Source organism: Mesoplodon mirus (genome assembly GCF_964341445.2).
Source record: "Mesoplodon mirus genome assembly, chromosome: 5".
In the NCBI taxonomy this organism is placed as follows: Eukaryota; Metazoa; Chordata; class Mammalia; order Artiodactyla; family Ziphiidae; genus Mesoplodon; species Mesoplodon mirus.
Genome location: NC_138980.1, coordinates 41,215,871 through 41,229,072, shown reverse-complemented (window position 1 = coordinate 41,229,072; position 13,202 = coordinate 41,215,871). Strand labels below are relative to the sequence as shown.

The 13,202-nt window shown below is 56.9% G+C and overlaps 1 protein-coding gene across 3 annotated transcripts in view; it reads right to left on the bottom strand.

The window, feature by feature from the left end:
* Positions 1 to 2,127: 2,127 nt before the first annotated feature.
* Positions 2,128 to 13,202, bottom strand: part of ADGRL1 (adhesion G protein-coupled receptor L1) — a 47,692-nt gene continuing 36,617 nt past the window's right edge. For 2 of the 3 annotated variants that reach the window (XM_082621828.1, XM_082621830.1), the window contains 14 exons: positions 12,938 to 13,121; positions 12,633 to 12,755; positions 11,879 to 12,093; positions 11,414 to 11,584; positions 10,730 to 10,939; positions 10,416 to 10,636; positions 10,143 to 10,209; positions 9,655 to 9,746; positions 8,604 to 8,772; positions 7,182 to 7,310; positions 6,899 to 6,995; positions 6,677 to 6,805; positions 6,521 to 6,538; positions 2,128 to 6,041 (listed from right to left, as the gene is read on the bottom strand). In XM_082621828.1, the coding sequence (XP_082477954.1) occupies positions 5,299 to 6,041; positions 6,521 to 6,538; positions 6,677 to 6,805; positions 6,899 to 6,995; positions 7,182 to 7,310; positions 8,604 to 8,772; positions 9,655 to 9,746; positions 10,143 to 10,209; positions 10,416 to 10,636; positions 10,730 to 10,939; positions 11,414 to 11,584; positions 11,879 to 12,093; positions 12,633 to 12,755; positions 12,938 to 13,121 (2,568 nt within the window). In that variant the 3' untranslated portion in view covers positions 2,128 to 5,298. The remainder of the gene's footprint in view (positions 6,042 to 6,520; positions 6,539 to 6,676; positions 6,806 to 6,898; positions 6,996 to 7,181; positions 7,311 to 8,603; positions 8,773 to 9,654; positions 9,747 to 10,142; positions 10,210 to 10,415; positions 10,637 to 10,729; positions 10,940 to 11,413; positions 11,585 to 11,878; positions 12,094 to 12,632; positions 12,756 to 12,937; positions 13,122 to 13,202) is intronic. The other variant, XM_082621829.1, reaches the window with a different exon arrangement.

Genomic DNA, 13,202 nt, shown 5'->3' with positions numbered 1-13,202 from the left:
GAGAAAAGCCTGAAGAGGGACAAGGGAGCTAGTTAGGGGACTGTTACAGTGGTCCTGGTGAGAGACAGTGGTGGCTTGAACCAAAGTAGTGAGAACTAGTTAATTCTGGATATTTCAAAGTCAGAGGCCCTGCATCTACTGTCAGATTAGATATGGGGTATGAAACAATGAGTGAGTTCAAGGGAGGCTCCAAGGGTCTTATCTTGAGTCTCAGGATGGACTTGCCATTAATCAAGGTCGGGAAGCCCGTGGGAGGAACTGGAACAGTGGTGTGTGTATACATGTGCATGGAACTGGGTTTAAGTTTGAGATCCTACCGGACACCCAGGGGGAGATGTGGAGTGGGTAGTTGGATGTAAATGAATCTGGATCTCAAGATGGAAGTTCAGGCTGGAGCTCTACATTTGGAAGTCATCAGCATAATAGATGGTACAGCTGACACTTGAAAAATGCAGGGGTTAGGGGTGCTGACCCCTGTGCAATCAAAAATCTATGTATAACTTTTTTTTTTGGCTACACTGTGACATGCGGGGATCTTAGTTCCCAGATCCTGTGCCCCCTGCAGTGAAAGCATGGATTCTTAACCACTTGGACCACCAGTGAAGTCCCTCCATGTATAACTTTTGACTCCCCCCAAACTTAACTACTAATAGCCTACTGTTGAGTGGAAGCCTTAACCATAACATAAACAGTCAATTAACACATATTTTGTGTATGTATTATATGCTGTTTTCTTACATGAAAGTAAGCAATAGAAAAGAAACTGTTATTAAGAAAACCGTAAGGAAGAGAAAATACATTTACAATACGGTACTGTATTTATCAATACCGAAAGCGTACATCATCTATTTACAAGATGAATCGTCTGTCAGTACCTACATCAATATTGTCTTATAAAAAACACTGTAGATATTACACATATTACTAACACTAGACATCAAAAATGAAAAGAAAATGTGAAAAAGAAATTCATTTTTATTTACAGGTATAATGATTCATGTACTGATAATGAAGAAGCAGCCATATGATTGCTTTATGGTAGCCTAGTGCAGTCGATGGGGCTGTGTACGGTTTGTCAGTGTGTGCATAAGTTTTGATTAACTTTTTATAATAGATATGTGTGTATTTTATGGTAGTAAATGATAAAATAGACTAGTATCTACATATATTCTGTGCATTCATGACTTGCATCTTTCTTAATTTTTTTGGTATTTCTAGGTTACATAGTTCATTTGCGAGTTTTTTCCAATTGTCGCAAATCTCCAAGAATTTTTCCAATATACTTATTGAAAAAAATCCTCATCTAAGTGGACCTGTGTGGTTCAAACCTGTGTTGCTCAAGGGTCAACTGTATTTAAAAACCATTTAATGGGAAGAGATCTTCCAGGGAGTGAGTGTAGGTAAAGGTCCAAGGCTGAGCCCTTGGGCTCGCCAACATTAAGAGGTCAGGAGATGAGAAGGAACCAGTGTGGAGACTGGGAAGGAGTAGCTGGGGAGTGAGGAGGAGGAATGGCTGAGTGTGGCATCCTGGACGCCAGTGTTGAGGGCAGAGGGGCATGGAGAGGGGTGCTTGCACTGCTTGGTCATTCCTCTCTCTCTGAGCACTGTGAGAATGTGAAATACACATGATGTGATTCCACTGTGCTGTCATGATAAAAGATGCACCATTCCAGTAACGTGTGGGAGTTTAGAAATAGCAGCTGGAATCAGACAGGCACAGCATACAGTTCCTGTGCTATGCTCTAACATAGCCTGTGGACGGAAGTCCAGGCTGAGAAGGGCTTGAGGCGCAACATGGCACAGTGGCCTGGCTCACAGAGACTTGGATGTGCATCCAGGTGCTATAAGCCTCAGTTTCCCCATCTGTAAAATGGAGCTCGAATAACCTCCGCCTAGAGCATTTATGAGGATTCAGAGAGAAACTGCACCTGCGTTGCCTAGCAGGCCCTTGAACCTACCAAGTTCTATAAACATTAATGATTCTGTGACTCACCAGTCCTCTGCTGTGCGTTCTAAATGCGGCAGTGCAGGTTCCTCACTCGGTCACAGCCTCACGGGGATGCTCCGTGCAGATCCACTCACCTGTTTCTTGCCTCCCCCCGCAAATGAGTCACGCCACTCTTGTCATTCCAAGAAATCTTAATTTCTTTATTGTTTGATTTTTTTTTGACTCAACAATTTTTTAAACTTTTTTTTTCTGAAACGTTCTTGTTATGAGCCTTTTGTTTTCTCGTTAAATGCACTCGACCCAAAATTGGTTTGGCGTATCGAAAAGGAGACCAAGGAGGGACTGGGGGCATGGGAGGAGAGGGAGGAGGCCCAAATGGACAGAGAGAAATTGAGGGTAAGAGAAGGGGAACACAGAGACAGTGAGAAAGACACAGGGAAAGAGGTGGAGACACAGAGAAAAAGGCAAGGAAAACCAAAACCAAAGCCAAAAAACCCCCACCAAACCCAGAGAAAAATAACAAGATTTGAAAGCAAATGAATTCAGGAGCCCAAGAAAGGGAGTAGGAGAGGAAACCAAGACCCTTCCTTCTTTGTACCGTCCCAGCTGGGGTGGGGGCATCAAGGCACCAGGTCTGGTTGGGGTGGGGGGACACCTGGGCTCTCGGGGTAGCTTTGTGCTGGACTGCAGTGGTTTCCAGCCCTACCAGGGGGCCCTGCCACACAACTCTGAGGCCTGGGAATCCACCTTGGTGATTTTGGCTGGAATGGGAACCAAGGGACCCGCTATACCCTCTCTCTCCCCTTGACTGTCGGAGTCTGGAGAGACAAAAGGAGGACTGGGCAGGGGAGAGGACGCAGGACTCCTTGCTTGCCCCCCAGTCCCCCTGGGAACTCCCCCACCCCACCCTCTCTTCCAGACCTCTTTGCTGGTCAGAGGCATTCTCTGACTAGCTGGGCTGATGCCTGGGCCGGGCCCACTCTTCCATCTACCCTTGTCTCCCACCATCTCTTCACAGGTCTCTAGCCACCCCTCCCCAAAGAGGAGTTCCTGGCCTAGCGAAGCCAAGGAAAGCCACGGAGCTGTCTCCTGCCCTCCTCACAGAGCCATCCGTGCAAGACCGTTCCTATCCTTACTTCACCTGCCCGTCCAGACTCACCCATGGTCTGGTGAAACGGGTTAAAACTCCCTACCAGAAAACAGATGGAACCCACCTTTACTTTCTCCCCACACCTGTCCCCCCACGTGGGACAAACCACCATCTTTGGGTCTGTCCCCTTCTCCCCTAACTGATGGGGACAAGCCAGCCCTAGCTCCTCAGGAGAAGGGAGGGGCTTTCTAGCAGCAAAAAGGGTCCCTCCAGCCACCTATCTGTCCCTTTCCCCCAGTTCCTCCCTGGAGTTCCTCCCCCTTAACCCAAAGTTCATGGCAGCAGCAGGCTGAGACCCGAACATGTTTGAAAACTCATGGCACTTGTGAGAAAAGAGGGAGGGACAAAAGAGATGAGGGGTCAGAGCAGAGGTGGAGGGCCACCCCTGGGGAAATGGCAAATGACAGGGCTGGGCTAGTATGGCAGTGGGACTATGCTACCCCCAAAGAGTTGGGGGGGGAGTGTTGCTGGGAAGGACAGGGTGACAGACTGGAGAGGGGACCAGGAGAGGTACTCAGGAGACATCCCAAGCCTGGAGCTTCCAGCATCTGCAGGTTTGGGGTTGAGCCCTCTGAACATGGGTGTCCTGACCCCAGCCAGACCCTGGTACCTGGCTTTGCCTCCCCTGCGGGGGTGTGTTGGGTAGGGAAGGCAATCTCTCACCTCTGGCCTCCCCACCTCGTGAAGAACCGCCTCACCGCCTCCAGCCCTCCCTCCTCAGTCATCTGTCAAACCCTGCTGCCCTCATTTTCCTTCCCCTCTCAACCTCTCTAGGCGGGAAATCAGCCCCTTCCTCCCAGGCCGAGTCCCAGAAGCAATGTACAAGAAGCAGGAACTCCAAGGGACAGTGCAGCCACCTTGGCAAAAGCATCTTTGGGTGTGAGGGTGCCTCCCCTGGGCCAGTGGGGAGGGGACGGGGAGACAGGCCCCAAGTCCTGGGGCAGGCAGTGAGGTACACGCCCCAGGAGGGCTGACTGATGCCAGGGAGAGGCGGATCAGGGAAGGAGGCAACAGAAACAGGTGCCGGGTGCCGGAAAGGAAACGGGTTCTTTGTTTCGATGTTGCTTCTAGATTTTGTTTTCTGTCTCTGGATTGTAAAAAGCTGCTCTGGCGGCCCGCCCACCCGGCTGGGGATGCACACGTACACAGAGAAGTCCTGGCTGCCAGGGCCCGGCGGCGCGGCTCTGCCCCGGAGAAATCCCGGGCTGGCCGGGCCACAGGCTCCTGGTGGCTTCAAGTGATGAGATTTTTTCTTTTTTTGTCTTTTTTTTTTTTTTTTTTTTTCCTTTTCCATTTCATTGAAATATTTACAGCAATGGGGACGGAGGAAGAGGAGAGAGGGAAGGGGTAAGAGGGCCCCCTAGGGAAAGATCCAAGCCCAGGACCCACTCCCCAGGGAGATCCAGACCCAAAATCTGCTCCCCAGATAGCCAAGCCCACAGGACTGGGAACTGCTCAAATATGGCCACCCCTGTGGGCTGGGGGCCCTGCAGGGAGTTGTGCTTCATCAGGAGTCGCCCCAAGGGAGGGGGTCATTGGGTGCACTCAAGGAGGGCTGAGGGGGCAGGCTTGCTGGGAAGGCTGGGACGAAGAGCAGAGAGAAGGAGCTTCGGAGAAAGTTCCACCTTTAAACCACCAGCCACAACCGCCCATTCCTCTTGCCCCGGGGCTTTCTCCCCGGCCAGAGGCCCCAGTCTCTGTGGAGCAGGGAACTGTAGTGCAGAGGAACCTGTCCATCTGTCCTGTCCCCACTGCTCCATCCCGGTGCAGCTGGCAGCACTCTGGCTGCAGAGAGAGGAGCAGCTGATGGGTTCCATCCAGCAGGGCCTTTGACCCAGGGAAGCCAGAGCCCTCACTTCCCTTCAGGGAGTAGGACGAGTAGGGGGTGGGAGGGGGAAGTCAAGAGTGGGCTGCACCCTTCCAATTTCTCCTTCCTCACTCCCCTGGGGACCTCCTGGTTCCTCACTGCACTTGCCCCAAATTGAGCTGGTGCACACGGCTGGTAGGAAACCCTGTCTGTGAACCCTGTACCTTGGGCCCCCAGAGCAGAGCCCCCGAGGGGCCTGGAGGGCCCATGGCCAAGGGGCACATGGAGAGAGTGGCCCAACAGCCAGTCTCCATCAGCCTCCCTCTCCCACCAGAGCCCTACCCAGGGTTCAGTCCCCGGCCTGGGACACCAGCCCCTGGTCCGTGAGGTCCCTCAGAGACTGGTAACCAGTTGCATCTGCCCATCCCCATCGGGCCCTGGCCCCTCGAGGCCTGGGGCCGCCAGATAGCCCTCATGGCTGGGCCGCCGCACCTGGTAGTAGCCCTGCAGGGGGTTCCGGGCCACCAGGGCCGGCGGGCGCGAGGTGTAGTAGATTTCGGGGGGGCCAGGGGGTGCAGGTGGGGGTGGGGGCAGAGCCTCACTGGGCCCCTCGGGGCTGCTGTCCGGGTAGGAGGGCGAGTCCCGCAGGTTGGCCCCGCTGGCGTAGAGGGAGTCCCGGCCCGGAGGGGAGGAGAGGGGCCGGCTGGTGGCCCCATCCTCCGCTGTGCAGCTCTCCGACTCGTCCAGATCGCTCTGGTACAGCACCGACTGGGCCCGGGGCAGCAGCAGTGGCTCCTCCAGGGCCTTGTAGAGAAGTTCGATCTCTGCCCGGTCAGCACCCCCGGGCCCCCCTGCCTCTTCCTCGCCACTGCCCCCTGGCACTGGCGGTACGGGGGGCTCAGGCGGTGGAGGGCCCCTGGCTCCGCTGCCACCACCCCGAAGGTTGTTGTGCACCAGCTCTGAGATGATCATCTTCTCGAAGGCAGCAGCGTCGGCCAGGTTCCGGCCTCGAGGTGGCTCAGGGGCCCCATCCCCTGGAGGGAAATCCCCACTTCGCAAGGAGTAACTGTTGTTGAAGTTGCCGTTGAGGGGCAGCGTGTCCATGCCGCAGGCTTCTCGGCCTCCCAAGGGATGCTCTGCAGGCAGAAGGGAGCTGCTCAGAAGGAGAGCCGGGCAGTGAGAGGGGCGCAGGCCATGTGGAGGGGGGTGCCTGCTTTCACCTGGCTTTCCCTGGGTTCACCCCTGCCCCTGGGGACAGGGGTCTTGCATTCCCTCTCTTCCTCACTGGCAGTGAGGACACCAGCTCAGCAGAAGACTAGTGGAGGTACGTGTCGGGGACCAGTTCCCTCAGGGTCCCCTCCCAGCTGGGGGCTTAGAGTCTCAGCAGTATGAGATCTGGGCGACCAGGTCCCTTTCCAACGCTCTGACCTCCCCATCACTTTCATTCCCCACCTAACGCAACACCCTCCAGCCAGCTGCCAAGCCAGAGACTGTGTGTGTCGGGGGGGGGGGCGGGGGGGCACTCGAGTTCTCTCTAAGTTAGGCCATTTGAGGAGGCCACTGTCACGTTCCCCTCCCGGCCTTGGAAATGTTACCAGGAAACAGTCACACTTACTGGGTTCCCGGTAGCTCCCTGCAGACGCCGGCCAGGAGGGAAAAGAGAGAAGGAGAGAGCGGGCTCAGGATGCCAAGTCTCAGCTCCAGTTCAGGAGGCACAAGGATGCCACCTGACCTGGGCTGTCACCCTCTCCTGGCACCAGAGTGCTCTCACCTGGGGAGTTGAAGACGGCGGGTGAGGAAGGATTGAAGCCCACCGACTCGGCGATGAGAGTGTTGTAGGGGCTGGTGCCCCCACGGGGCTGCAGCACAGGGTTGGTCAGCAGATGGTTCCCCATGGTACCTGCCCAGGAGGTCAGAGGTCACAAGGCGGCCAGGAGACCCGGGCTCGGGAACCTTGAGGGACTGAAGCTGGGGGTGAGGGATCCAGTCTCACCTCGGTTCAGGGTGGGTGTGCTGTTGATGTCGCCCGCCATGAAAGAGGATTCCGTCTGTTTCCTCACGGTGTCGTTCCACATCCTCCGGATTCGGCTCTGGGGACACAGCTCAGACGTGAGGGGGCCCTTGGGCCGCCCACCCTCCACGATCTTTCTGAGACCACTTGCCTGATGAGCACTACCAGGGACCTGGGCAGAAGACTGCCCTGCCTCTTGGGCTCTCGGTTCCAACACTCAGCCCCAGGGAGCCCTGCCTGGCGCCCCAGCCCCCGGCCCGGATACCTGGGTCCCCGTGTAGTAGCGGGTGTTGCTCCGCATAGCTGAGGTCTTGAGTGAGCCGTGAGCGCCCCCGGGTGGGGAGCGAATGCAGCAGTAGGAGTGACGCAGGCACTTGCTATACTCCTTATGCACCTGGTGGGGTGAGGAGGACAGGCAGTAGGTGCCCCCGCCTTGGGGGTCCAGCGACCAAGCTCCTGGTGGGCATCAGAAGCCCCACTGTCTCCTGTGTCCCAACAGCCAGCCAAGAGGGCTCTCTTCTCACTCAGGCCCATCCTCCTTTCTCCACCTCCACCAATAATTTCTCATCCGTTCATTCACTCAGCAGATCTTTAATGAGCATCCTCTATACGCCAGGCATGGTTTAGGCCCCGAGGACAGACACAAATCAGACCCAAGGCCCTACTTCTCAGAGCTGGTATTTTCTAGCAGACAGAGATTGAACACGGGTGAAACATCAGTACGGTATGTAGGGCGTCTGATGGTGTGAGGTGCTGCCGAGAACTATGGCCGGGAGTCAGGCAGTGCTGTCGGTGGGGGTTGGGGGCACGATTCCAAAAAGATCAGGGGAGGCCTCACTAAGGAGACATTTCGGCAAAGACCTAAAAGAAATAAGGCAGTGGGCCCTGTGGATATCTGGGGAGGGGCAGGGGACAGGCCCTGGGGAGGGTCCATGTCTAGGTGTCTGAGGGAGCAGAAGACAGAACATGGCTGGAGGGAAGGGAAGAGAAGGGGAAGCCCAGGTTGGACCGTATGGGCCTGGGGGCCTCTATGGATGTCACTGTGTGTCCGATGAGGACCATGGGACAGTTTTGAGCAGAACAGTCAACCTTGCATCCAGGACTTGTGATCACTGCCTCCTTCATCCCCTCCTTAGCCTTACCCACCTCACTGTCCCCTAAGACCAACAACAGTCTGACCGGGTCTCCCCACTGCCTTCAGGATGAATCTACAAACGCCTTGGCTCAGTTTCCCTGGCTTTAGTCTTGAGTCTACTGCCCATACACCCTTCTCCACATTCTTCTGCTTCTGTTATCTCCTTAATTAATTTTTTTTTAAGATTCAGACTTGAACACACTTTATTTTAAAAATAAACTTCCTATCACCACAAAATTCAGAGTTTATCCCACGACTATTAAAGTCGGAAATGTTCTGTCTGGGTGGCAGCCAGAGTCATCTCCCTCCACATGCTTGACTTGTGCCCTACACCCTGGGGAGGGTCCATCCACCATGTCCCTGCCCTGTGCCCTCCCAACTCCCCAAATCTGCCTCGCTTTCTTGTTCCTCTAGGCCTCTGTATCTTTCTCTTTTCCAGAACCCTCTTCACCCCTGCCTAAATCCTCCCTGTGAGCCTGTGCTTCCCTCCAGGCAGACACAGGTCCCTCCCACTACAGAAGGCAGGCACCTGGTCCCTTCCCTGGACCTCACCTTCTTCTGTAAGGCGCAGTGAAAGACGAAGATGAAGACCCCCTGGAAGGCGTTGAAGGTGGTAAAGAGATAGGCCATGACCACCGACTCCTTATTGATGAAGAGGAGGCCGAAAGCCCAGGTGAGGCCCAGCAGGAAGAGCAGCGCAATGGCCCCCAGGGCCCAGGATCTGGGGAGAGGTGGAGAGGGAACAGGGACATCAAAGTCCCCGCCAGCAGAGATGCCTCCCCCAGAGCCCTGCTGCGTGTCCCTCTTTGAGCGGGCCTGGACACTGCCCTGGGATGAGCAGGCCTGCCCAGTGACACTTTCACCCAAGCTGAGCCTGAGGGGCAGGCAAAGGTCAGGGGTCAGGGTTCTGTGAATGGCCAGTCATTCTCCTGCCTCCTTCATCCTTTTGGCCACATTTCCGGACCTTTAAACTATCTTTTGCTGCCTATCTGTCTTTAAGTTGCCTTGAAATGGACTCTTTTTTTTTTTTTGCCGAGTCGCATGGCTGGTGGGATCTTTAGTTCCCTGACCAGGAACTGAACCTGTGCCCTTGGCAGTGAAAGTGCGGAGTCCTAACCACTGGACCGCCAGGGAATTCCCTGCACTCACTTTTTTTTTTTTTTTTTTTTTGCGGTACGCGGGCCTCCCACCGCCGCGGCCCCTCCCGCCGCGGAGCACAGGCTCCAGACGCGCAGGCCCAGCGGCCACGGCTCTCGGGCCCAGCCGCTCCGCGGCACGCGGGATCCCCCCGGACCGGGGCACGAACCCGTGTCCCCTGCACCGGCAGGTGGACTCCCAACCACTGCGCCACCAGGGAAGCCCTGCACTCACTTTTTGAACTCAGTCTCACCCTTAACAATTATGTGCCTAAAACCACAGCTGGATGTGCTAATACCATGTTTTCTAATACTCGTTAAATAGATACATAACGAACACAGTAAAACACCATCTTTGTCCTTAAAATCACAGTATGTGACACCAGAGGTGAGAACACCACCTTTTAGGAAATGCTGGGAGAGGCCTGGAAAGTCCCAGGGCATGGGTGGGGCGAGGGGGTGCTCACTTAATGTTGTCGAGGCGACTGGAGTCGGGCTTGAGCACGGACGAGCTCCGGATCATCTTGTGTAGAGTCACCATGAGGAACACCAGGTTCACCTGGGGGCGGGACAAGGGGCGGGGCTGGGCCAGGGTCCCTCTGCCTCCTAGCGTCAGCTCCCGGCCAAGTCTCAGCCACGAACCCCCTTCTTCAGGGTCCCCTCTGCTGGTGCACCTGCCCCCAGGTGCCTGCCTAGTGGTGTAACTGTTAATGTGGCTCCCGGGGTCGGGGGGCAGGGCCCACAGCCTGACACAGAGCAGGGGCTCAAATCACAGCTCCTGGAAGGATGGACCTCAGTGCTGGAGCTCTACAGGCCCACTCTGCTCTCATTTTCTTAGTTGGCTGCTCAGTTCTGATGCTTTTCAAGGGCCTGGGGAGAATGGGGGCCTTGGGGTCAGAGCTAGGCTGGATGAAGGACAGAGACTCAGTACTGGGGGTGCTGCCTTCCAACTTACCACGATAACAAAGGAGACGGGCCCAATGAAGCTCCAAATGAAATAATTGTCCACTCGGAGCCAGCAGCTGTGAAGGAAGCAGGGCCGGGGTATTGAGAGGTGACGGGGGCGGGCTCTTCCCTCCCTCTGACTCCAGGAGCCCAGGGACTCTGCTGGCTGCGGCCTCGGGGCTCAGAAGGGAGGCCAGTGCCCTGAGGGTCCTGGCCCAAGGGATGCTGCAGAGCAGGGAGCCAGCAAGGAGGAGAGACTCGGGGGGTGAAAGGGGGCACTCACGCCTTCTCGGTGCCGTAGCTGCGGTAGTCGATGGCGGCTGCGATGCCCACCACCAGCGCTGGGAAGCAGTACCCGCCCAGGTAGTAGTATTTGGTGCGGGAGTACTCGCTCTCGAACACCTCCACCAGCAGCAGATAGAGGTGCACGCCCTCCAGGCACAGCCAGGAGAAGGCAGCCAGGAAGAAGTAGTGCAGCAAGCCAGCGAAGATGGGGCAGGCAATCTAGAGAGTGGGGAACACCAGAGGTGAGGGGCTGCCCCAGCCGGCCGGTGTCGTCTCTCCCCCCATCCTCTCCTGCCTTGGAGTCCTGCTCACCTCATATTGAGTCTTGTCTATCCCAACCAGGAAGAGCAGCTCGGCCAGGAAGAGGTTGATGCACAGGTTCTTGTGGATGGTGTTTCGGTCAGTCTGCAGTCCCCGTAGGAAGCAGAAAGTGGAGATACAGATTGCCAGGCAGACCAGGGAGATGACGATGCCCACCCAGGTGATGACTGACAGCAGTAGCTCGTTGATGCGGCCCTGGTACTGGGGGAGGGAGCAGGGGGTGTACTTAGCGCCTCTGGTCTCGCACGTGGCCAGGGCTCAGCTTGGGTGCCAGCTACGGGCAAGGCCGCAGCTACGGGCAAGGCCGCAGCTACGGGCAAGGCCGTGGGCCATGAGCACCACTGGTGCAGCCCACCCGGCCTCCTGCCCCCCTGGCCAACTTGCCGGCGCCCACCCCTCTGCAGGCGGCACGCTCACTTCCTCATGCTCTGGAAGGCTCGTGGAGAGATGACAAAGGTGACACCAACGTGCTTCTCCAGAGTGCCTTGGGAGAAGGTGGGACCGTGACCAGAGAGAACCAGACGTGTGGCCTCGTGCCCCGGGCAAGACTCAGGCCCCCCATGCCCACGAAGCTGGCCTTCCCCGGCACCGCCCATGCAGCACTTTCTATGATGCCATGCAAAGCCGGGCCAGAAGGTGGGCCCGCCCGGAGGAGCGGAGCGCTGGCCAGCTTACGATCTCGCGGTGAGCCATGAGCACGGCAAAGTTGGTGAGGTGGCTGCAGGCACACGTGGTGTGGGTCTTGTTGGACTCCACCAGGCGGCAGCCCTGGGTTGACCAGTAGCCCAGCATGGATCGCTCCGAGTAGTTCCAGAAGGAGCAGTTAGCGTTGAAGTGGTTCTTGGCCTGTTGTGTGGTGGTGACCGCGGGGTCAGATCTGGGGAGTCCCACTCCAGCCCGCACACCCAGCCATGGGGATAGCGACAGCGGGAGACAAGTGCCTGGGGCTTTGGGCTCCAGGTGACAGTCTGAGAACTCTGGGGACAAAATGGCCCAAGCTGCTGAGGTGGGGGCTGGTGCCCCAGGGAGGGGTTGTAACTTGCTCTTGGGGTGGGTGAACACACAGTAGGGGGGGATACACAGCCAGGGACCATGGGGGATGCTGGGACCCTCACGGAGGGAGGGGGCACCTCGGCTCACCTCCAGGTGGGCCACAGTGAAGATGACAGGGTCCATGAGGAAAACTCGGCTGGACTCCTTGTTGATGGACGCTGCGATGACCTGGGAGTTCACCACCAGGGAGGCGCCCCCCAGGCCCCCCGCGCCCGCGTCTCCTGCCAGCTTCACCGTGGCATTCTCGGTGGACAGGAAGAGGCCCAGGTTGTTGTAGAGGATGAAGACAACTTTGACCACTCCTGGGGAGAACAGGCGCAGCAGGGCGTGTTGTCAGCCCCTGGCTGGTGGGCAGCTCCACCACGCTGGCCGCCAAGACCTCTGAAGCCAGGCAGGCTGCAGCCCAGGCAAGTGGGGCTCTGGGAGCCCTTCTATGGGACCACTGCTCAGTTATAGGCAGTTTCCAACGGCAGGGCAGTGGGCCAGGATACACAGGCTGGGTCCCTGGCCCACCTCTCACTTACTGTGTAACCTTGAGCAAATCCCTAACCTCTCTGGACCTTAATCTCAAATGGCACAATCCTCCCTGAACTATGAGGATGAACTGCTATTGCACAGGAGCGAGCCCTACAAACCGCAAAGTGTTCTTGGTTCTGTGGGGCTTTGAGGCAGGGGGGTCTCCATGAATCCCTGAAATGTTAACACTAGCTTGAATGAAGGGCATCTCTGTGTGTTGCCATGGGTCCCAACCTCCTTTCAGATTCTTCAATCCGATAAAAGCTAAGCACTGCCGTCCTCCACGAGAGAAGCAGAGGTGCCAGCACGGGGCTCGGACACTGACCGTTGCGGCTGTTCTGCTTGATGGTGTTGGCGGACAGCTGGATCGAGTTCTCGCTCGGGTACTCCTGGGGGAACACCAGCTCTTGCACTTGACCCTCTGTGTTCAGGACTGTGACCTCGAGGACTGTGGGGACAGGGGACGGCAGGGCACACAAGGTTGGGGGTCTGTCCACAGTCCAGAGGCCTGGGCTGTGGCAAGAGGTCCAAGGTCGAGGGCCAGGGTATCCCCCATGGTCTCCAGGCCGAGTGGGCCCCACTGTTCAAGATTTGCACCCGGACTTGCCCTAGCACGATTGTAGCACTCACCCACATTCGGCTTGGCGGCCAGGAAGCGGGCAGGCTCCCTGACATTGTCGGCCAGCAGGAAGGCGCCCTCCTCTAGGACGTCCAGGAGCATGGTGGCCGTGTGCACCTGCTCGGTGGCATTCATGTCCTTCCAGGACTCAAGAGCCTCTGGCCGCAGCAGGTTGTCCACCGTCTCCACCACGGCCTGCAGCGGGGCGGGGGCAGCTCCGTGATCCCCCACATCCTCCAGTTCCCCGGGCTGGGCTCTGCGCCCTCTGCTCTGTAA